The following is a 25,363-nucleotide window of genomic DNA, read 5'->3' as shown; positions in this document are numbered from 1 at the left end:
GACATTTGAACCCATTGTTTTTGAATATTCTGGTTAAACCTCAACTTTTTAAAGTCAGTATAGATCAAGTTTTCTTGGCCTGTTTCTGATACAAGCACAAAACCAATGTTTGTATCTGTGAATGGATTTCAAGAGTTCGGCCTCTGATGAATGGAGTTTTTTCTTTGCTTGAGGCTTGGATGAAAAAAAGCTGTATGGAAAACACGTGTCAAAGCCAGATTGCCGAGTTTGAAGAATGTTATTCAGATAAGAGATAAGGCAGAGGAAGATACACTGCCTTACTGGTTTCAAATAACCACACACACACACACACACACACCTGAGGGTTTCTGCCTAAGCTCTTTATAAGTGTGTGTTCTTTTTATGTAGGCAGGATTTTTCTGGAAATCCTGCTACTATTTCCACTAAAACTAAAAATACTCCAATGAAAATAAAGCCAGATACTTCATGTTGACCTCGTGTGCAGTAACCGACAGTGATTGTTTGACATGTATGAGGTGAAATGTGCAAAACAGAAAACAATGGGAATCACAGTCTGATTATAAAAATGAGGTTGTGTCGCCCGACTGTAACTAAATGTGAACAGTTGAAGAGGTCTGCTCAGACAGAGAGGAGCTCTGATATAAGCATGGATGTTAAATTACTGCCTGCAGTAATAGGACTGTTCGTTTAAGGGGATTTAACTTTTATTTAACTTATATTTATGTGTCAGCACATGACGCTAACACCATAATACCTCACAATACTTTATTTTGAAAGGCTCTGTTCATTGCTCCATATCCCTCCCTCACACAGACATGTTATTATTTGATTTAAAGACTTTTAAATAGACTGACTGATATCATTCACAGGCACAGGCTGGTAAGTGCTCATGGTATAAAATCACGTAATTAAAGTGAAAGACATTGTCCCAATCCTCAAAATATCTCCTTATACTTTTGTTTAGTTGAGTGTACTCAAGGAAAGTGGTGGCCTGAAGGTTAATGTAGTGTTTGTTGTGAAATCCCTTTGACGTTTAGGACATAAATGAACTGTTTAATGACACTAGCTTCTGAAAGGTCCCAGAAGTGGGAAATAAAGTACAGGATTTCTGTCTTTTTTTGGACACTTTTGATCCTCTTTAAAACATTACCAATAAAAAAAGCTTATGTACTCACCACTCTGGTAAAATCTGAAGAGTTTTCTAAGACCTTCAGAATAAAGTTCTGTCACGCAGTGGATTTAAAAAGATCTCCAGGACAGTCAGACTGGTCACCACATTAAGCAAGTTTCCATGGCAAACTTTTCACATGAGACCTGAAGAAACTGTACAGTGAGCATGTGTGTAAATCACTTTTTGCATGGTACCAATCCTTTCAGCGTCCCATAATATGCAGATTTTCCAAGGTCACGGTTCCCTCTGTGTTTGGTTTTGAGAAAATGCAAGTTCAAGATTTGAACACACAGAGGCTCAGCTGAGTGAATCTAAACTTTAGTAGTGTAAAATCAGAGACTTATGCCTGCTCTGTATTTCAGTACTGTTGTTCTTATTCTGCATAATCAAAAATATCTGAAACCTTCAGACTATTTCTCATTTAATTCACATGAAAGAAAACTACATTTACCAACAGATGTTTTGTATTAAAATACTGACACTTGTTGCTGTGTTTTTTTTGTCTGTGAGCACTGTAGATATATGAATATTTAAATATTTAAAAGTCCTAGCTATACATACATATATATATACATACATATACATACATATACATATATATACATATACATATATATATACATATACATATATATACACATATACATATACATATATATACACATATACATATATATACATATATACAGTGGGGCAAAAAAGTATTTAGTCAGCCACCGATTGTGCAAGTTCCCCCACTTAAAATGATGACAGAGGTCAGTAATTTGCACCAGAGGTACACTTCAACTGTGAGAGACAGAATGTGAAAAAAAAATCCATGAATTCACATGGTAGGATTTGTAAAGAATTTATTCGTAAATCAGGGTGGAAAATAAGTATTTGGTCACCTCAAACAAGGAAAATCCCTGGCTCTCACAGACCTGTAACGTCTTCTGTAAGAAGCTTTTCTGTCCCCCACTCGTTACCTGTATGAATGGCACCTGTTTGACCTCATCATCTGTATAAAAGACACCTGTCCACAGCCTCAACCAGTCAGACTCCAAACTCTGCCATGGCCAAGACCAAAGAGCTTTTGAAGGACACCAGGAAAAGAATTGTAGACCTGCACCAGACTGGGAAGAGTGAATCTACAATAGGCAAGCAGCTTGGTGTGAAAAAAATCAACTGTGGGAGCAATCATCAGAAAATGGAAGATATACAAGACCACTGATAATCTCCCTCGATCTGGGGCTCCACGCAAGATCTCATCCCGTGGGGTCAAAATGATCATGAGAACGGTGAGCAAAGATCCCAGAACCACACGGGGGGACCTGGTGAATGACCTGCAGAGAGCTGGGACCAAAGTAACAAAGGTCACCATCAGTAACACACTACAACGGCAGGGAATCAAATCCCGCAGTGCCAGACGTGTTCCGCTGCTGAAGCCAGTGCATGTCCAGGCCCGTCTGAAGTTTGCCAGAGAGCACATGGATGATACAGCAGAGGATTGGGAGAATGTCATGTGGTCAGATGAAACCAAAGTAGAACTTTTTGGTATAAACTCAACTCGTCGTGTTTGGAGGAAGAAGAATACTGAGTTGCATCCCAAGAACACCATACCTACTGTGAAGCATGGGGGTGGAAACATCATGCTATGGGGCTGTTTTTCTGCCAAGGGGACAGGACGACTGATCCGTGTTAAGGACAGAATGAATGGGGCCAAGTATCGTGAGATTTTGAGCCAAAACCTCCTTCCATCAGTGAGAACTTTGAAGATGAAACGAGGCTGGGTCTTCCAACATGACAATGATCCAAAACACACCGCCCGGGCAACAAAGGAGTGGCTCCGTAAGAAGCATTTGAAAGTCCTGGAGTGGCCTAGCCAGTCTCCAGACCTCAACCCCATAGAAAATCTGTGGCGGGAGTTGAAAGTCTGTGTTGCTCGGCGACAGCCCCAAAACATCACTGCTCTTGAGAAGATCTGCATGGAGGAATGGGCCAAAATACCAGCTACTGTGTGTGCAAACCTGGTAAAGACCTATAGTAAACGTTTGACCTCTGTTATTGCCAACAAAGGTTATGTTACAAAGTATTGAGTTGTATTTTTGTTATTGACCAAATACTTATTTTCCACCCTGATTTACGAATAAATTCTTTACAAATCCTACCATGTGAATTCATGGATTTTTTTTTTCACATTCTGTCTCTCACAGTTGAAGTGTACCTCTGGTGCAAATTACTGACCTCTGTCATCATTTTAAGTGGGGGAACTTGCACAATCGGTGGCTGACTAAATACTTTTTTGCCCCACTGTATACATAAACACCCAGCACGCCCCTGCGGGCGGTTTATCCTTCAAGCTCGGGTCCTCTACCAGAGGCCTGGGAGCTTGAGGGTCCTGCGCAGTATCTTAGCTGTTCCCAGGACTGCGCTCTTCTGGACAGAGATCTCCGATGTTAGTCCCGGGATCTGCTGGAGCCACTCGCCTAGCTTGGGAGTCACCGCACCTAGTGCTCCGATTACCACGGGGACCACCGATACCTTCACCCTCCACATCCTCTCGAGCTCTTCTCTGAGCCCTTGGTATTTCTCCAGCTTCTCGTGTTCCTTCTTCCTGATATTGCTGTCATTCGGAACCGCTACATCGATCACTACGGCCGTCTTCTTCTGTTTGTCTACTACCACTATGTCCGGTTGGTTAGCCACCACCATTTTGTCCGTCTGTATCTGGAAGTCCCACAGGATCTTAGCTCGGTCATTCTCCACCACCCTTGGGGGCATTTCCCATTTTGACCTCGGGACTTCCAGGTTATACTCGGCACAGATTTTCCTGTACACTATGCCGGCCACTTGGTTATGGCGTTCCATGTATGCCTTGCCTGCTAGCATCTTGCACCCTGCTGTTATGTGCTGGATTGTCTCTGGGGCATCTTTACACAGCCTACACCTGCGGTCTTGCCTGGTGTGATAGACCCCAGCCTCTATGGATCTTGTACTCAGAGCTTGTTCTTGTGCTGCCATGATTAGTGCCTCTGTGCTATCTTTCAGTCCAGCTTTGTCCAGCCACTGGTAGGATTTCTGGATATCAGCCACCTCCTCTATCTGCCGGTGGTACATACCGTGTAGGGGCCTGTCCTTCCATGATGGTTCCTCGTCTCCCTCCTCTTTCTTGGGTTTCTGCTGCCTGAGGTATTCACTGAACACGCTGTCAGTTGGGGCCATCTTCGTGATGTATTCTTGGATGTTCGTTGTCTCATCCTGGACTGTGGTGCTGACACTCACCAGTCCCCGACCCCCTTCCTTCCGCTTAGCGTACAGCCTCAGGGTGCTGGACTTGGGGTGAAACCCTCCATGCATGGTAAGGAGCTTTCTTGTCTTTATGTCAGTGGCTTCTATCTCCTCCTTTGGCCAGCCTATTACCCCAGCAGGGTACCTGATCACAGGCAGGGCGTACGTGTTGATGGCCCGGCTCTTGTTCTTACCGTTCAACTGACTCCTCAGGACTTGCCTGACCCTCTGCAGGTACTTGGTGGTTGCAGCTTTCCTAGCGGCCTCTTCATGGTTCCCATTCGCCTGCGGGATCCCCAGGTACTTGTAACTGTCCTCTATGTCTGCAATGTTGCCTTCTGGTAGTTCAATCCCCTGAGTTCTGACTACCTTCCCTCTCTTTGTTACCATCCGACTACACTTCTCCAGCCCGAACGACATTCCAATGTCATTGCTGTATAGCCTGGTAGTGTGGATCAGTGAATCGATGTCTCGTTCACTCTTGGCATACAGCTTGATGTCATCCATGTACAGGAGGTGGCTGACAACTGCTCCGTTCCGTAGTCGGTATCCGTAGCCAGTCTTGTTAATGATCTCACTGAGGGGGTTCAGGCCTATGCAGAACAGCAGTGGGGACAGAGCATCTCCTTGGTAGATCCCGCACTTGATGGTGACTTGTGCTATGGGCTTGGAGTTGGCCTCTAGTGTTGTACGCCACATCCCCATTGAGTTCCCGATGAAGGCTCTTAGGGTCCCATTGATCTTATACAATTCTAGGCATTCCAGTATCCAGCTGTGGGGCATTGAGTCATAGGCCTTCTTGTAATCAATCCAGGCAGTGCACAGGTTGGTCAGTCTGGTCTTGCAGTCTCGGCTGACTGTTCTGTCTACCAGTAGCTGGTGTTTTGCGCCTCTGGTATTCTTGCCAATTCCTTTCTGTGTCCCGCTCATGTATTGACCCATGTGCCTGTTCATCTTAGCCGATATGATGCCTGACAGGAGCTTCCATGTAGTACTGAGGCAGGTTATTGGTCGGTAGTTGGAGGGGACTGGTCCCTTCTTGGGGTCCTTGGGGATCAGGACCGTCCGACCTTCGGTTAGCCATTCCGGGTGTCTCTCATCAACTAGCAGCTGGTTCATTTGTGCTGCCAGACGCTCGTGGAGTGCAGTCAGCTTCTTCAGCCAGTAGGCATGAACCATGTCGGGCCCTGGTGCTGTCCAACTCTTCATACTGGAGACCCTTTCTTGGATATCTGCCACTGTGATGGTTACTGGACCCTGTTCAGGGAGGTCGCTATGGTCTGCCCTCAGATCCACTAGCCACTGAGCATTGCCGTTATGGGTTGCGTCCTTCTCCTATATGCTCTTCCAGTATTGCTCCGTCTGCAGCCTTGGTGGTGCTGTTCTCTTATTATTGTTCCCTTGCCACTGAGAGTACACCTTTGCTGGTTCTGTGGAGAACAGCTGGTTTATTCTCCTGCCTTCTATCTCTCTGGTGTACCTCCTCAAGCGGCTGGCCAAGGCTGTGAGTCTTTGCTTGGCAGTTTCCAAGGCCTCAGGTATGGACAGCTTGCTGTATTTCTTATGCACCTTCTTATGCACCTTCTATGCACCTTCGCAACTTCTACTAGTTGTTTCGCCGTCATTGTGGATGTTGGGTATCGAAGAATCCATAGGTCCCTCATCCTATTCATGTAGCCCCTTCCGCCGGGGTTACTTGCGTAGTAGCATTCCAACAACGCCCTGTTTTCGTCTCTTGCCCACCGATGCCTTCTTGTTCCAGTAGCCCACTTCTCGTCAGGGTGCCCTGGTTCCTCAAGACCTGACGCGGACCTTGTTGATCCGGGCGACGTCCGAGCCGGCATGCCTTCATATTTATCTGTCTCGCTCATGTCTGCAGTAGGCTCGCTTAGCATAGGGGGTCTAGCCTTAGGACCCTTACTGGATACAGACGCCCCAGGCATGTATGTAAGAAAGGATAAAAAAAATCCCAACTATTTGCTGTTTATAATCATATTAAGTATTATGAACCCACTTGCTTAGTGTTCTGGTATTAAAGTGATGCCAGCATAATTCACTCATATCTTAAGGTTTAAATTTAATTTAATTAGAGTTTTAGAAGTTAAACAGTTGTGTCCACAGTTGCATTTATTGCATTTCATTTATTTTGTTGTATTGTTGTTTTTTCATTTTCAGGATATGTTTTATTTGTTTTCATAATAAATAAATTTTCCTGCTGCTTATTAAACTTCCAAATTTCATCTGAATGCTTCTGGTTAATACCATGAAACATCAGTATGGGTGAATTTATGCTACTTTATTGGCTTTGTATGTAAAATATCAGAGGTGAAGATCCAGTTGTGTCCTGGGCAGACAACAGCACAGCATCTTTGAAGTAGATGTACTCAAAAATGTTTATTAGTTTTAAAAAGTTTTCAAAAACCGGTATCAACAAGCACTTCCCCTTATAAAAGCACTTGATAAAATGCAAAACAACAACAACAAAAAGAAAATATTTGTATTAAAAACCACAGCAACTTAACACAGTGGAGGGCGGCTCTACAGCTCCTAGCCACTTACAAGAGGAAGGGTAAATTCTTCATAAAGAAACATCAGCGTTAACAAACACACAGACCCACAATGGAGTTAAACATCGAAACTGAGAGAAATCAGAGGTCAAAAAAGTACTCAAAATAATTAGATGTTACAATGATACAATCAGATTTTAAAGAAGTTAAAAATACAGTATTCTGTATAAAATCACCAGATTAAATCCAGACATTAATTTAGTTCATTCAAAATGTTTGGTTTTTTTTGTCACAGAGGGACAACTTTCAAGCTCATGAAGGGAAGTACAATTGCACAATTACGCACCGTATATTAAGGAACAGTGCCATTTCCACATTTTAAATCAAGTGCAAACATTTTCTGGCATGAATTCCTGTCAAAATCCAGTTCTGCGAGGTTTTAGTTCTTTAATTTCTCATTATTCACTGCCAAATTTCGGAAAAGTCTTGATAATGCACGTGATACGCGGTAACACACTATGACACTTAAAGCGTATGCTACAAAACATCATAACAGTGCAAGTCAGGTTATTGTGAACACACAAACACACACACGCACACAAACAAACAATTAAATGGTTTCCAAGAGTACATATCCTGTACAAATAGCACAATGTAAAATAATAAATAGTAATAAAACAAACCAAAGAGCACCGGACACCTGGCCACACCCCCAATCTGTACAACAAATTAAGTGAGTGTGACCAACAATACATGGTTAAGAGATCTACTGCTAACACAGAGACACACACGGTTTAGCGACTGTGATGCTGCCGTGAAAACATCACATACCTGTTGGAAGGGTGCGGGTTACAAAAGCATCAACAACAGTAAACAAAGGAACCCTCAGCATTTACAGATTTTCACCTTTCTTCTGAATACATTTGTTACAGGCGTCATCAAGCACTTTATTGTCAGAGAGTCCACCACATTGGAGGCTATGTTACACCCGTGGCCACGTTGCAGCTTACATCTTTGGCATAAGGACATAAGGCTCAGAAACCCAAAGCCCTCAGACGCAGCTTAGAGTCAGCAGCTGCACGACTTCTTTACCGGATGCTCGACGTCAGTGTAAAGCTCGACTTCCACATTTGATCGGCAGCTGTTTTTCATTTGAACCTCAGGATTCAGAGTAAAATTGTTCCATACAAATCAAACAGTGTTTTCCCCCCTTTATAAAGCACAAGGATTATAGATTGTCAGTGCATTAGAATAAGTGTAATATACACGCTCGTTAGGCTCCTCTCACTTTCCATGCCTTCCTTTTTAGTAATCTGCACGTGATAGATAATACATTTAAATAGTGATAAAAAGCTCTCGGTTCATTTTTCAAGTGCAAAAGAAGACCCGTCAGAGGTTTGGTTTAATTCTTAGGTAAGTGATTTTATCATAAATGTCCTGTAAGGGTTAAGCGGTCGAGCCCTCGTCTTTCAGGGGCTGCAACACAGATCCCATAAAATGGTCTGTGTGACACACCTACATGTAACCATACAAAGACTGAAAGCATAATTAAAGCTGATCAGCAGATCATCTTTCTTGGTTTAATATAGTGATTCTCAACCTATGGGGCATGGCCCCCTGGTGGGACACAGACTCTTTGCCGCAGAGTGGTGTGGATGCTGATTTAAATTCTTTTTAATTCAGACTCATTTTTGTTGTTGTTGCTGTTAATAAAGATTGATAAAATTTGAAGGTGAGAATTATTTTGGTGGCGGGGCCATGCCGGTTTGAGAACAGCTGGTTTAATATTTTATGTTTTTGTCTGTTTTCTTTTATTGCATGTAAATTTTGCATATGCTTTAAAGGGATTGATTAAGATTTGAACATCTTTATAATCACAATTACAGTCCTGAGAAAAACTAAGTGCACCCTGTGATTCAGTAGCTTGAAGAACAACTTTTAGCAGCAATGACGTAGAAGTAATAGTTTTCTGTATGACTTTCTCAGCTCTCACGTTATCGTGGAGAGTTTTTGGCCCACTCTGCTTTACAACATTGCATTCATGCACAGCTCTCTTAAGGTCCACCCAAAGCAGGCTGAGGTCTGGACTTTGATATTGCAACACTTGGAGTACAACTTGGAGTAATTAGGACCCTACACCACCGGGCAGAACATGTTCCCTCTAAGCCTGAAGGGAAAAAGAAGGAACACACACATGTAAAGGAAGCACTCAAAACGTGCGGCTATCCGAAATGGGCGTTCTTAAAGTCAGCAAAGAGGCACAGAAAAGAAGATCAGACACCAGCGAGGGAGGATAAGAAGGACAGACGCAACAACATTGTCATCCCCTATGTAGCCGGTGTATCAGAGAAACTCAGGAGGGTTTTCTCCAAGCATGACATCCCGGTGCATTTCAGACCCAGCAACACGCTCAGACAAAAACTGGTTCACCCGAAAGAAAAAACGCCAAAACACAGACTTAACAATGTGGTGTATGCTGTACAGTGCAGTGAGGAATGCCCAGACCTCTACATTGGAGAGACCAAACAGCCACTTCACAAGCGCATGGCACAACACAGAAGAGCCACCTCCACAGGACAAGACTCAGCTGTCCATCTGCATCTTAAGGATAAAGGACACTCTTTCGAGGATGCCAATGTTCACATTTTGGACAGAGAGGACAGATGGTTTGAAAGAGGAGTGAAAGAAGCAATCTATGTCCACTGTGAGCGACCATCTTTGAACAGAGGCGGTGGTTTACGACACCAACTCTCTGCCATCTATAATCCAGTTTTGAGATCCCTTCCCAGACGCCTTAACGCCCACTCACATCTTGGGCCATCTGACCTCAGGAATTCGCATGATAAGGTGGGGCCAGGTTTCACAATGAACTCACCCAAAACTCTGGCTGATTGGGACTCACACCCAGTTCCACACCTTGGCTCAGGCGATTAGAGGATCATCAGGGGGTCCTTTTGTCCCTCTGTGGGGGGGTACTCCCACTAGGTTTATATCTGGGACTCTCCACCATTTGACCTTAGAACTGAAGAAGCTTCTCGGATGAGAGGTGAAACGTCTTCAAGTAACTTAAAGAAGTCCAGACGCTTTTCTTTGCAAGCGCCTTTGACTACGATGACCTGGATGACTGAGAACCTTCACAGAGATATTGCAACACCTCCATTCTTTTTTACTTTCAGCCATTCTGTTGATACATTTCATTTTGTTGTGTTTGGGGTAATTTATCTCCTACAGTACATAACCTAATTTAGGCCAAGCTTGACTCTTAACCTGTTTTGTCTCCACTTTGGTGTCATCTGTGGTTTGTTTAGATGCTGCTTGGCAAACCTAAAGCAAACTCTGCTGTCATGTTTGTTTCAGAGGGAAGAGATATTCTCTTGGGATTCCTTTGTGGCAGGCCATATTTGTCTTGTAATTCTATTTTGATGAAATTTAACCTTTAACATACTAGCTCAAGCCTGTAGAGCTGAGGCATTTCTACAGTCAGGCCTTGTTGGGACGTTAACACTTGGAAAGATTGTGTCATTGTGTTAGCTCACACCTGAATGCACCAGACCACCAAACTACCAAAACTGCTGCTTTTTTAAAGGTGCTCACCTATGATAACAAGGGTGTACTTAGTTATTCACATGACTGTATACAAGACCTATTTTAAATGCAACTTAAAAGAGGACTAATAATATTTTTATTATTATTTAATCTACATGAAGGGGTTTGAAGAGACTCATCAGCTGATTAACAGAGACTCAAAGTCTATTTAAAATAAACTTTAGAAACTTTAGACAGTATAGACTTATACTGCTGAATTTTGCGGTTCAAAGTTTTACCGCATACCTTTTATATATTTCACCAAAATGAGTCAGTAAAGGCCAGTGCTGTGTTTGGGAAGAGATACATATATTTATATTGGTATATTTATATATTAAGATTATGAGTACATTATATGGATTTACATGGATGAATTTGATTCTGTGTATTTGTGAACGCATAATAATTTAATGTATGTGTGTACACGTCACATATCTTAATGTTAAATTCAAAACCTTTTAAGTGCTTTTTTTCTTTAAGTAAAGCTACACAACAAACACATATTGTTAGTTTAGGATTAAATATCATTTGTTTTTTTGCACCTAACTTAGCCTGCAGTTTATACACGGTGACAGAAATAAGTAGCGTTGCATAAGGTTTATTCACACTGATCCACGGCTCTGTTATTGATCTGACTGTTCAATAAAATTAGCTGTTTGAAACCTAGCTTTTTTCTGTGTGTGTTTTCTTGTTGACAATTCTCTTTATCAAACAAAGTGAGGCAATATTCTCTCATTAAAGGGAAATGACCAGCATTTTCAGTGAGTGTTGCAGCATTAGCTCAGTTTTTAGCCTGGCACTTAATCTGGACAGACCTCATTGTATCCAGTGTTGCATTATAAATGCCTGAAAATAAATAAAACAACCATCAACCGCAGATTAACATGTTCAACATGACTATAAAAAGCTCTGCTCTCAGCCCATCAGCCCAACAGTTGGGTGATCTTTGCTCTCCAACCAGTCGAGACCACCTGAATGAGCCGCTTCGCTGGTGATTTGCTGAAACAGCGAATCGTCCACCAGCTCCTCTGGGGCGGCGTGCTGATACTGGCCTTGCTGCTGGCTGGGGTCGAACAGCAGGTTTGTGTCCAATGCGTTAAGGTCACTGATGCTACTGGGAAGCTCCGATGTCATTCTGATTTCACCGGGGAAATCGGCCCCGCCTGCTGTTAGCTCTGACACCTGCTCCATGAGCTGATTGCCAGCAGCGAGGAGGTCTTGAGAGGTGCTGAAGTCTAACTGCTGGTGTTGCTGCTGCTGTGAGTTCAAAGCTGACATGATGGACTGCTGCTGATGCTGCTCTCCACCGGCTGCTTGTATTTGGCCTTGACCTGCCGAGAGAATCATTTGTTCACTGATAGAATTTTCCATGAGGTAATTGGGCCTCTGCAGGTTGCAGGTACTGCTGGAGTTGGAGGTCATCAGGCTGTCAGTGCAGGAGAGGCTGGAGTTGGACTCGAGGATCTGGGTCAGGTTCATACGAGCGGTGTAGGTGGGAGGTAAATTATTGATTCCCACACCCCGCACACTATTCTCGTGATCTCCATCTAGCTTGCTCAGGAGGACGCTGGCGATGCTTTTGGTGCTGCACTGCTGGCCCGGTGTGGGCGGGGCCTCGCTTTGCATCATGATGTTGAGCGGCACAGAGCGGCTCCTCTGGGCCATGCTGTTCACGCCGAGGTTTGTCTGGCTGTTTGCGAAGATGTTCAACACCTCAGCCGTCACAGGAGAATTAAAGGGAGACACTACCGATCGGGAGGCATTGGAAAGGTTGGTTCCTGCTCCTGTGCCGCTGAAGTTCCTCTGATGTACAGCGGGACTTACGCTGCGACACCTAAAATTTGCAGCAGACGTGTTGGCAGTTTTATTATCCAGAGGGGCAGGCACTGCAAAACCCTCCTGCTTGGCCATGCTTGCTACCTGCTGCTGCACGGGTGAGATGGGAGTCAAGCGGCCGAAATGGCTGTCGTGGTGCCGCGCGTGAGGAACGGCGAAGGCGTGAGGTTTTTGAAAATGGTCGTCTATCAGGCTGTGATAGCCGGGCAGAATTTCCATTCCGCTGTTGGATCTGCTGGTGGTCCCGCCGCTGCTATTGTAACTGTTATTCATCCACTCCAGCCTGGTCTTGTCTGGATGGGTGGCCATCGGTCTCTGCATCGGTTTCACGGGGCTGCTGGAGATGGTGCTGCCGTCATGGAAACCAGTAATGCTGGAGTTAATGGGTGTGAACGCAAATGGGTTTCTGCACTCTACTGGACTGGGAGGAACATTGCTGCTGCAGTTTGAGTGTGGCGTCCCAACCGGGGTGTGGCGACTGCTTCCGAGCGCGCTGTCCACCGGGGTCGTGGAGGCGATTTGGGAGCAGGGGCTTTCTCCTGTCAGTCCCTGGGCTCCTCCCATCATTTCCGACATGGGTGTAGGTGTCGGCGTTTGAATTGTTTGGATTGGGTTACTGTTGTTGTTCGCAACATGATAGAAAGCCATGTTCTTATTAGCGGACGTCATGTTGTTTGGCATCGCAACCTGCTGGCCCTGCAGCGTGACAGAATCTCCAAACTGCTGCAGGTTATTAAGTTTCATCTGCTCCTCCATCTGCACCAATTCCTCCACTATGCTGTCCTGAGTCACATCATCATCAAAGCAAAAGTAATCTGTCATGTCTGTCTGCATGGGCAGTTGACCGGATGATGAAGCGTGATTCAAAAACTCTAAGGTTTCAGTAGCAGGACTGGACTGAGAGCAGGGCTGCTGCTGGACTCCTTCCAGGCTCGAGTTTGAACCCACACCTGAATGCTTTGGAAAACTGGGATTATCGGGCACAGCTGCGTGCCCCTGATGTTGCTGTATTAATGCGTGACTGACTGAAGTGCCAGTTTCCATAACGGCAGAAATGTTTTTCCTCTGCAATGAACTATGTGTTTTGGCAACAGAGTAAAAGCCACTCGCTCTGAAAGAAGGAGAAGTGCCAAGTGCGTGGACTTGAGTGGTCATTTTCACTTCTACTTCCCTGGTGGCTGGTGCACTTTCAGGTCTAGCTGGAGCGCCTGGCCTGGATACATTACCCGTCATGTTTCTGATACCATACCCTGGACCAGCAGCACCCTCTACTGGCTGCTGGGGTATAAAAACCCTTTTGATTGGTGAAAGGTCTGGACTGAGCCCTGAACGTTTTCTGAGGCTCTTAGTGGACAAGAAGCCTTGCTTAGTTTGGTTGTTTTCCCCACATGAAGCTGTTCTGCTGGTGTTCAGTAGAGACACAGTGCTGGTATTCTGAGTGGAGGGATTTAAGTGCAAAGTGCTTGTATTATTAGCGCTATTATTGCCGCTGTCGCCTGTGGCCACAGTATTAGTGCTTGAAGAGGACTCTCTGCTGCATTTATTGCTGGACATTTCCTCGAGACCCAAGAAGCCTCTAGTTTGCGGTATGGGCACACTGGCGGCCCTCTGTACAGCCCCTTTGACTCTATTGGTCATTGCCCTTGGTGGCAAAACTTGACTGCCCAAAGTTTGCATTTGGCTGCTTTCATGTATAGCTTCAACTTCCATTTCTACATCGATGCTTGGAGTGTTAGAAGTCTGCCCTTGCCTGGCCACCGGGGCCAAAATGGGGACCGTTGAGGAACTCCTCGCGCTCTGACTGGAGCTGGCGTCTTCTGTAGCTTTAAAGTTGATGTCTGCAGATGCCGGCCGCAGCACGTTTGTGAAGGATGTGGTAGTTTCACTGCTGTTGGGTGCGAGCGATATGGCTGCCATTTTGACGAGACTGACTGGGCTGACATGACATGGCGTTACAACAGTCTTAATGGGGCTGTTTGCGATGATCATGGTGGAGGGCGAGCGCAAAGCGATGGCAGTGGTGGCTGAAGGTTTAGGGAGGATTTGAGCGTAGCGCTGCCGAGCTGTGCGCTCCCCCGCTGGATTGGACAGAATATTTTGGGGGTGTTTGGGGCTCTGCTTCACTCCCTGAACTGGCTGGGTCACCATCTGGATGTTAATTGGCAGTACTTTGCTCTCCACTGTTCCCACTGTACTCGGGGACATCAGCGGCCTACTCCTCTGAACCTGCAGGGGAAAAAAGAGGAATCATGACATCAAAGTTTATATCCTGTCTTTGACAGAGAGAGAGAGATAGAGGGGGCTTTATGGTACCATTTTTTTTAATGTTTCCTTTTCCGCCTCCCTGCACGTCTGTGTGAATATATCCTTCGTCTCTTTTTACTTCAGGCTTTATATTTTCTTTTAGAGGTTTTACTGTGTTTTTACCTCGCATGTTTGTTGTCTTCTCACCTGTCATTGCCTGATGAGTTCACCTGGTGCCTTATTACTTTTCTCCTTGGTGTTACTTATTTTGACAGTTTTGACACCTTTTTGATTTTAACTATGGTTATTTTGTTTTCAGTCCACTTAAGAAACAGCTATCCATGCAGTTACTGTATGTTGTAGATATTTTGTTTATTGGTAAAAACAACTATTTAATCCCAAGTGTGTGATTTTATAATGCATTAAATATATAAAGCAGCCTTGGTGACATTAAAAGGGATACAAAAATGTGTTAGAATATCTACTCCAACTCCAATGATGAATTCTGTGGACTATCATTTCTGGCTTATCTCTTCTTCAGACTACACAAAATGATAAGATCAGAAATGTGATGTGACCTCAGATAAATGAAAGTTTGACTATTATATTGATGAAAAGAAAATTCAGTGACCTATAAGAATGTAAATCAACAGTAACTGCAGCAACGTGTTGTAGCTAATTAATAGATTAGAAAAGGGTATTTTTTTTTTATCTAATGTGGGCTCATTGTGTTCTAAACATTCATGAAATTACGTGCAGTTAATCTTTCCTTCAGTGGGGAAAGAAATGACACATGATAGTGTGATCCAGCTCTCTCTCTCACCGTGATCGGGCTTGGCACGGCAGCAACCATGATGCCTATAGTTGGTTGAGGTGACGGAGGGGTGGGACTACCACAAGACACACCGTCGTCTGCCTTCCTAATCTGTCCCTCTCCGGGTAGAGGAGATGTCAGCTTTTGTTCCTGTTGCTTCCTCTGGATCTTCCTCTGGAGCTGCTGTTTTGCGTCGATAGACGGAGAGGACAGCATGGTCACATGAGGCTGGAAGGAGTGAGCGTCTGCAGCTGGGGCGAAGGCTGAGACGCTCTGTGAACCTTTCACCTCTGAAGAAAATCAAAAGAAATTTGTATTCAGTATACATCAAATGCTCCTACAAAAAGAATATATAACACTGTGCAGGGGAACTTAGTACTGTACATCTTCAGTTATTGCAAAAAAAAAAAAAAAAAAAATTAAATTTGAGGTAGCAGAGTGTTTTGCAGCATGTTCCCTGATATATTCAGATGTAATTCTACTGGTTTCAAAAGTGAATTCCTTGTTATTAAAACCTGGCAGCCACCAGTGCTACCCCAGCCTCCTAGTGGATGTACCTATGGTATAATTTTGAAAATCCAAGGTGATTTTCAGGAAAGTTGACCCCTAACCTTGACTTTGAGTTCAAGATCACTGAGATTCAAACTCATCTGAGACTTTTAGTAGATGCACCCATTTCTCTTACTCCTTAGTATTTGTGGGTTTCTGTATTGTGTATCAGGTTGTTAGTCACTCTGTGTTGAGCATTTGGATTCACAGCTTTTAGTTGTTGTATTTTGTATTTAAGTTTCTGTCAGTGCAAGTGAAATTTTCATATTTTCTTGTTTCCGTTTTTTTCTTATTTTCAAGAAATATAACATCCAATTTCACTGCCGTGCAGATTACACTCAGCCATACTACAGCTCTCCAAATCCACAGCTACTCTCCCACCCATATCTATTTCTGATTGTTTAAGTGAAATCAAGGTCTGGTTTGCTCACAACGTTCTTAAACTTAATGGCAATACAACTGAATTTACTTTAATAGGCACCAAATCAGAACTTTAAACCAGATGTCTTTCATTATCCATTGATAACTCTGTTGTCACACCTTCCCCTCAGGTTAAGAGTCTTGATGTCATACTCGACAGCACTCTTTCCTTCACAACACATAAATAATATCACTCGGTCTTCCTGTTTTCATCTTTCAATATTAACCGCCTTTGTCCTTCACTCACTCCAAACTATTCAAAACTCTATTCAAAATTGCATCATGATTTTTACCTTGTTTAGCTTTTATACTTTCATGCTTGTTTTTTCCATATTTACCTTGTGTTTTTATTTATTTACTTATTTTTTTTGTACTATTGTAAGATGACCTTGAGGGTCTTTAAAGGCACCTATAAATAAAATGCATTATTATTATTATTCCATTCATCCATTTGCTTCCACTTATCCTTTTCAGGGTGCTGGAGCCTATCCCAGCTGTCATAGGGCGAGAGGTGGGGTACACCCTGGACAGGTGTAGTTTGGTCTTTGTAGTGTGTTCTTGCATCTTGTTAAGGCTTTGTCTTTGTTTTGTGATTCCCCTTTTAGTAGCTTCCTGTTTTATTTGTGCTTTCCCGTCACTTTTACTTCCTTTGTCTTAATTAGCTTCAGCTATGTCTTGTTACCCTGGCGTTTCCCAGCCCCCTGATTACTTCATGTGTCTATTTAAAACCTGAAAAGGTTGCCTTAATTCTTTGTTGAGTCATACTTGCTTATGTGTTTACTGTATTTCTGTTTGGATTTATTCACTTATTTAACTTTTCCGTATGTGTACTTTGTGTTTTGCCTTAATAAAAGGTTGTTTTACGTTTCTCAGGTTTGACTTAGCAGTGTGTATTTGGGTCCCTTTCCTGTGTAACCCTGATATCATCACACAAAAAATCAATAGCTCATTAAAATGAAAAACAAGGACTAACAAAAGAAAAGTCCCCGTTGAGCTCCCACCTGACATCCAGATTGCTCTGCATCTAGGAAGGGTTGCCAAGAAACTTATTCTTAAAACCTGGCAGTCTGCCTCTCCAACTGCCTTTGTACATGGTATTAAATCACAGAATCAAAGAACTGTGCAATCTCAGGGTAGATTAACAGGAGATGATGGGCCTTTATTTCAACAATCGCACATTATCTCTTAAAAGTAGAGATTCCTGCTGTTCTCTTGGCTCAGTTATGCTTATATCCCACATGTTTTCTTTGCATCCCCACTTTACATTTCAGTGTCTGGGAGCTTCTTGTTGGTTCTTTGTTAAACAATTATTTTTACTTAAATCTGAACACTGAACCTTCCAGTTTATGAGGTATACAAATATATACCACCATTGTGTAGTGGTTTAATAAGCCTAACAAGTGAAAAGCTGATCTGCCAAAATAAAAATGCAGAACTACCTGCTGAAGAGAGCCCTAGTGAATAAAGGAGCAGCCGAGGGTAGCTGTTCAGTTTATGTTAAAATGATGTGACAATTCAGTGACATTATTATTTTGTTGTCTTTTTCTTTGCATTGATTCAATCACAAAATGCTCTTCATCAAAATTACATGTTTAAGTAATATATATATATATATATATATATATATATATATATATATATATATATATATATATATATATATAGAACAGCTTAGATATTTGCACACTTCTGTGGAAAATGCATATTGCGCTACGCTCCATTTGAAGTGGGAAGCCTGAAATCCCGAGACACCTCTGAATCTGTCTTCTTGAGCTTGTCATTGGTATGCAAGCTTCAGGGCAAAAATGATCGCACATGGGTTTTATAAACTGCTTCTGGTTTATAAAGAAAACCTATTTTAAGTAGTTTTACTGCAAATTGAGTATTTAATAAACACAAACATGTTTTTTCTGAAATGATTACACAGTTGAACAAAAAGTTCTAATTTATTTTAAAGTAAAACTGAAGATTATAATCGCTGTAAAGATTTATTGCAAGGTTGGCAAGTTAGACTGCTTGATGTTCCTGAGTATAAGAGTCCAAGAACAACATTAATCTGGTGTAGAGACAGAACTTCAATAGACGGATAAAGCCATAGGTGCGTTAACAGGGAGCTGCCACCAGAAGTCACTCTTGACCTTTATGTTCTGCACTCTGGGAACATCAAGTTGTCAAGTGTCCTACCTGCTGCTGTGCCGGTCATTATGGTGAGAGCTGCCAAAGACTTGTTGCTGATGTAATGGCTGTCGATTAGGAAGCGAGCCAGGTCCTCCACAGCATCAAACTGGCGTTTGAGCACCTTTTGAGCCCACTCACACACAAGATCACAGGCTGCAAACCGCACCTCTTCCTTAATACTGCTCAGCTGGCCCGGGGAGTCGAGTACATCACACTGGGGCTGCAAACAATTGACATTTAGTTTTATATATAGACACATATATATGGAAAAAAGCTATATTCCAAAGACATAATATTAATATTAATATGAAAATAAGTGTAAATAAATGTGCTTACTCCATCTCCTGTTTTATGGAGGTCCAGAGTTGGTAAAGACGGCATCTGAACAAATGGTCTCTTCCTTAGGCCACTATAGCAGTATGTGAGTCAGTGTTAAGATAAAAAAAAATCTCAAAAGATCTCCGAAGAATACATATGAGAACTATACAGAGGAAACCCTGAATAAAACACAGCCTGTGTAGTATTAGCAGCTCAATACGCCATGTGATAACAGAAAACTGGCAGCGCCAATTCTCATTCGTAAACTGCATCCAAATTTCCATATTTATCTTTTGTGTTACCTGAGCCTTAAATTAGCATTACTGAGCATTACTGAGTTATTGGAGTTACTTTTTATCTGTTCTTGTTAAGTCTTGTTGTTATTTCATTTTGTTCCAAAGTCCCGTACTACAAAGCAGGATTTTGGCTTCTCCAGCTAAATCCAAGGTGGATCTTTTTAATGGGACATAATCACCATAGTAACATTTGGCGCAACCCTAACCGGCACTTAATGAGGTTATATACCCGATTAGAGATCAAAAGGTGTGGAATCACCACGACTGCAGTGTTACAAACTCATAAGATCATCTGGACCTCTGTGCACGGGGAGTAGGAGGGCCTGAAGTTTTTGTTTTATTAAAAATATAGAACCTTAGCCGCTTCTTTACTCCCAAATTTTTTCCCTGTCAGCTGCAAACTGCACCTGTGTTGCTTTGATTCTGTATCCTGTTCTTAACCTTTTCATATCCCTGTGTAAGATTGGTCACTTTGTTCCCAGTTCACTTCATATTTGTTATTGGTTCAATGCTGCCAGTGACACACTTTTATCTTTACAAGTCCTTATATAGAGCTTTTCTACTCTTACTGAGCACTCTATATAACTTTTTGGAGATGCGAACTACCAGCCTTCTGATTAGTATATGACCCGCTCTACCTCCTTCCAGTCTACCTTTATCAAGGTAGACTGACAAAGCCCGGGTTGATCACCAGCTTTGCCCGACCACTCGTCCTGATTTTTGATGTTGGGTAAAGCGAATCCAGATAACTGATACTTTGGGTATGTTGATTTGGCTTTGCAGTACAGGGACCTGGTGTTTTGGTTTGTCCACAGTTTTTCCTGTATCCTGTCTGTGTGTTCAGTTATTTCCTGTTTTACTTTGTTAATTAATCCTAATTACTTTAGGCCTTTTCTTGTCACCTTCCTGTTTTCACTTCCCCTAATTACCCTCTGAGTGTCTTTCCTTTGTTCTTTGTTGCTTTGCAAGTTCTCTTGTTTCTTGATCCCTATGTTTTCTGGATTTTCTCCTTGGATTATGCTTCTTTTGGAACTAAAGAGCTTACTTTTTGTTTGAATCCTCTGCCTGCAGCAACCTGCATTTGGCTCTGCTACTCTAAACGATGATAATATATGATGAGTAGACCAGTGCAAAACAGCAGAAAAAAGTATTTATAGTATTCACTGGCTGGGACAGAGTGTGTACACACTTCAAAGACGTTTTCTGTTAAAAGATTCAGTTCTGATGAAGCTTGATTTATGCTTTTAAGTAACACTCTTTGATGACTTTAATGTCTCATGCTACACTCAGGCTTTGTTTAATTGTAGATGAAAGCTTTGCCGACTGTTACTAGAACAAATAACTAGAATTATTGGTATGCCATCGTATGCCTCCAATAGTCAGCGAAGTTACACGTTACATTCATGTTTGTCCAGTCAGGTAATAATTGTAGTCAAGAAATTAAATACTGTATGTGGGAACCAAGCATCAGTGTCACCAATTCAAACAAATATGAACAATACAGGGTGGGCCATTTATATGGATACACCGTAATAACATGGGAATGGTTGGTGATATTAAAGTCCTGTTTGTGGCACATTAGTATATGTGAGGGGGCAAACTCCTAACGATGGGTGGTGACCATTTAGAAGTCGGCCATCTTGGATACAACTTTTGTTTTTTCCAATAGGAAGAGGGCCATGTGACACATCAAACTTATAGGTAATGTCACAAGAAAAACAATGGTGTGCTTGGTTTCAACGTAACTTTATTCTTAGAATTCTAGAATAAAGTTACATGGCCCTCTTCCTATTGAAAAAACAAAAGTTGTATCCAAGATGGCCGACTTCTAAATGGTCACCACCCATCTGAAGGAGTTTGCCCCCTCACATATACTAATGTGCCACAAACAGGACTTTAATATCACCAACCATTCCCATGTTATTATGGTGTATCCATATAAATGGCCCACCCTGTAGTTGCAATCTCCCATTCTGTACCTGACTCACAATGCATTTATTTTTTTGGACATTTGTGTGTAAAAATGTTGTAATAAAAGGAGCCAAGTCCACAAATTATGGTCAAAAATGTACTTAACAAAGGTCACAGTGACCTTTAATCCCCAAATCGTAACCAGTTCATAGTCTGAGGTCAAGTGAAAGTTTGAGCCACATTTAAACAAATCCACTCATGGCGTATTAACAGTGATTGTGCTTACAAGAATAAGGCAGACAACCAGATAACCTTAAAATTTAAAGCCTCTTGCATGGCTGTCGCTGGAGTGGAGGCATAAAAATAAATAAATAAATAACAGGATGGGCTTTGTAGTGAAAAGTGACACTGACAGCTGGTTCTGTGAATAGCAGCAGCAAATACTTTGCTTCTGAAGCTTACAAAGTCCAACAAATCCAAGTAATTATTTATTTTTTTAAATTTGCCAGGTTTCATAAACATTTCAGTTTAAAAAAAATATAGAATTTCTGGAAATTATTCAACAGTTCAGGCTTTATGGGGTTAAGACTCATTTATATCGTAAAGCTTTTTAAAAACTTGAGTATAGATTTTGTGATTCTGACATTCCTGGTTTAACTTCATCTTATTCTTTTAACTTCTGCATTTTTATGATAATTTCATTGGAATCATATTGTATATTATTCTTGTTCTCAGTCTTTTTTGACCTATTTTAATATGTAAACAGATTTTGTTTGTTTTTTTTATTACTTTTTCTCAGACAGTTTGTCTAATATCAAATTAAAATTTTCATGCCATTAATCAATACTCTTTGAAACAATTCTCTACAAGATGTATGAAAAAAAAATGCCCACCACCCTTTTTAGAGTTTAATTTAAAAGTAACTACAACAAAATTAAGCATAAATTAAATATAAGTATGTTATAGTCCTGGATTTTGAACTAGTTTTTTTTTCGGTTTATACTCTTTAAAATATTTTATATCATTACATATCCAATATTTGGTTCTTAGTTTGTTAATTATTTACATTTTATCTTAGATTTTTAGCCTTTAGTGCTTACTTGAATTTGGTGCTGGTATCAGTTTGTTAGTTTTCTTTTTGCCTCACTTAAGTGTCTTTCCCCCATGTCAAGTTTAAGATTGTCAATTTCCTCGTCTACTTACAAATCTCACTTCCTGTTTTGGTAGTTAACTTTTGACAGTTAGTGGTCTTTTGTGTTTTGTATTTAGTTTTACTTCATTGTACATTACCTTGATTGTTTTCAGCTGTGTTTAGCTTCCCTCCTGCTCCCACTTCTGTTACCTTCTGCTTATTTAAAGTCTCAGTCACACCTTTTGTTTTGTTTTTTATTTTTGGACGTGGAGTCTGCATTTGGATCCTGTCTTTCAACACACTATGACAAAGCTGCTTGTTTCACAGGATTCAGTGACAACATAGTGAGCCACTGCATTTAAAATTAGTCTGTAGGATGATTTTAACGGTTTCAATTTCTAATTGAAAGCAATTTCACATTTTTCAAACATTGGCACAGAATTCGTTTTTGTAGATTATGTAGATAAGGACTGACATGAGGAGCTGAGTTCTAAGCAAACCATTTTACCTGAAAGTTAATAAGACTATAACGCAGGTAAAGGTCATGACAATAAACCAAGATGTTCCATTAGACGTCATAAGCTAAACAGAAAAAAAAAAAAAAAATCACAATGTTACGTGAAGGTCAAGATCACAGGGACTCCCCTGAGGGTCTCTGCATTATTATGCTTCTGCTTCGAAGGCAGAGGGGGGCTTTATTTCATTTCACGTCTATATTTAGCGAGCTTATGAACTGCAGCAGCAGATGGTCTGTGACCAGAGACAGAGGCCAGACTGCTACACTCCATTCCAGTAAAGGATATTTTGATTTTCCCCTCATGCCGAGCCGACGCGCCTTCATGTTCGGGAATACATTTTTCATCATCTTCCCAAAGTCTGCAGCACTTAGTGGGTGGTAGTTAAGATTGTCACAGAAGCTCCTGAAACACAGAAACAGAATTAATACAATTAATTTTATTTAATTAGGAACACAGTGCAGGTCAGCATCATAGCCAGGCTGTCATTGTCTCTGGGTGCAGATGTGAACACACTAACCAGGGTGGGGACCTAAACAACTGTACCGAGACCCTATGGAGGGGGTGGTCTCGATGTGGTTCCAAAACGAACTCCAGAGCACTTTGTTTATGGTGTGAATGTGATCGACCTTGACCCGAGCCGACCAACAAGCTGACTTTCAAGTCTGAGCTAAAAACTTTCTGTAGCCGTGTATGCTTTTGTGCGATAGACACAATAGATGTTCAAAGTTCTGTACGAGTTAGCAACTAGCGACAAAATGATTGTCTGTTTGTCTTCTTTGTGAGCTCCCTGCTGGTTTTCGAATTCTGTCGCCTCCTTTGTTTCTGGACTGTTAGACTTTTCTGGACTTCTGAAAACAGCTTTAATAAAATGTTCACCTTTTGTTTACTTGTAGCTGTGAGTCTTGCGGGATTAATTTAAGAGATTTTAATTTATTTTTTTTTAGCAAAGAGGGTTTAGCACAGTTACACAGATGTTGACATATCAGGACTAAATGCTTCCCAAGGAAGTGTCTGACTATGCTCCTGATGGTGAAAGGCATGTGCCGTTTTTCAGGTATAGCAAAGGATTTACAACACTTATTAAACACAACTTATTTCATGACATAAAGCTGCCTTTCTTTTCTTGACAAGTATAGTAGTAATATATGTAGTATATAGGTAACTGAGCTAGGAACGTCTTCAAAACCCTGAAAGCAGCAAGCTTGTCTGAATCTCTCTCATGTTTAAGGTCTGTTAGCCGTGGTTTACTTCAGAACAATGTTATGAGTAGAAGTGGAAAATTACAAAAAAAATCATAACCTAAGATTCCAAAAGAAACCCATACATATATTTTCAGGATCATAAATTATACAACTTTTGATTATCTTTGCTAGACCGATCGATGTGCCTGTTGTAAAAGCAGACAGATTCATGGTAGTGAGAATTTTTTTTAATGAAAAATAAAACATGTCAATGGCACATATGACCCCACTCGATCACTTAAAGTTTAACATCTTGCTGTTCGATAAGCAGATACAGCTGACCTTTATTTCATATCATTTATTCTGAGTAGAAACATCCGCATCTGCTAAAACAGCTAGCCAATAAAGACCTGAGCAGTGGTGGAGCACTAAAGTTACACAGTGACTGTGTCCAATGTGGTTGTTTGACTGTGAAAAACATGAAGCACGTTAGGTCTGTTTAAAGCCTTTTCGCCTGTCTGCACTGAAGGCGCCAATATTTCTGGAGGACGCTGTATTTTTGTTCTAGCTGAGTTAAAAAGGCAGTTGCATAACAGCGTCAGAACATTTCAATGGCTGTCTCAGACTTTCCATTCTAATATTACCGACACATGCGGCTCTGTGATTCTCATGCCTGCAGCATCTATTTATACTGATGCTTCTGCCTGCAGTAAACTGGAGGAGAAAGAGGCTCAAACATTGGAAGCAGCTATCTATGCAAAAGGTGAACGTCAACAATGACTATTTCTCCAAGAAAAATGGGTTTATGCAGTGAAACTAAACTCCGCCTGTCTGTTTTATACCTACTTGTATTCATCGTAGACTTCCTGCTTGGGGAGCGAGGTCTCGGGGTACTCCTCTAAATGATTTCGGATCCAGGTGAATGCGTGCATCTGCTGCGTGCGGCTCGATGACAGGGCACTCTGGTCACTGCACAAAGATGTGGGTCAGTGATGTTTGTGAAGACAAACAATGCAGTGCTTACTGTCACCTCAGGCCTGATAAATGACGCCAACGCTAATCGAGGCTCTGTGTGTGGAAATGGGCTCATTTTTGTTTCAATAAGTAAGCATTATTTTTTTTGTCCAGTTTTCTACAAAAACATTTAGAAACAAGTATATCCTCACCTTTTATCGACACTGCTGCTCGGACCAGAAGGCAACTTGAGGTAGAGGTAGAGTTTTTCGATGTCTGAGAACTTCTCGACATCTTGCTGTAGAAACAAAAAGTCAAAGATGTTTAAACAAGCAGGTCGGTCACACCTGCAGCACATGCATAATGAAAGCAGGACTAGGATAGTTCATAAGGGACATTATTTACAAGTTCAACATTTCCTCTGTTATTTTTCATTACTAACTACTCTGTCATTATTTTAATTTGAAAATATCTAATAACGTAGTTCTTATTTTGCCGGA

At 41.7% G+C, this 25,363-nt stretch overlaps 1 protein-coding gene across 1 annotated transcript in view; it reads right to left on the bottom strand.

The window, feature by feature from the left end:
- Positions 1-6,795: 6,795 nt before the first annotated feature.
- The window catches only part of LOC146525708 (DNA-binding protein RFX7-like), a 28,481-nt gene continuing 9,913 nt past the window's right edge, over positions 6,796-25,363 (bottom strand). The window contains exons 3-10 of the mRNA XM_085158317.1: positions 25,076-25,161; positions 24,756-24,878; positions 23,014-23,130; positions 18,890-18,974; positions 18,560-18,773; positions 15,416-15,696; positions 10,060-14,574; positions 6,796-9,009 (exon numbers count right to left, since the gene is read on the bottom strand). Coding sequence (XP_085014443.1) covers positions 11,428-14,574; positions 15,416-15,696; positions 18,560-18,773; positions 18,890-18,974; positions 23,014-23,130; positions 24,756-24,878; positions 25,076-25,161 — 4,053 coding nt within the window. The 3' untranslated portion in view covers positions 6,796-9,009; positions 10,060-11,427. The remainder of the gene's footprint in view (positions 9,010-10,059; positions 14,575-15,415; positions 15,697-18,559; positions 18,774-18,889; positions 18,975-23,013; positions 23,131-24,755; positions 24,879-25,075; positions 25,162-25,363) is intronic.

The sequence above is a fragment of the Neolamprologus multifasciatus genome, chromosome 1 (assembly GCF_963576455.1).
Source record: "Neolamprologus multifasciatus chromosome 1, fNeoMul1.2, whole genome shotgun sequence".
NCBI classification, from domain to species: Eukaryota; Metazoa; Chordata; class Actinopteri; order Cichliformes; family Cichlidae; genus Neolamprologus; species Neolamprologus multifasciatus.
This window is presented reverse-complemented; position numbering and strand designations above follow the sequence as displayed.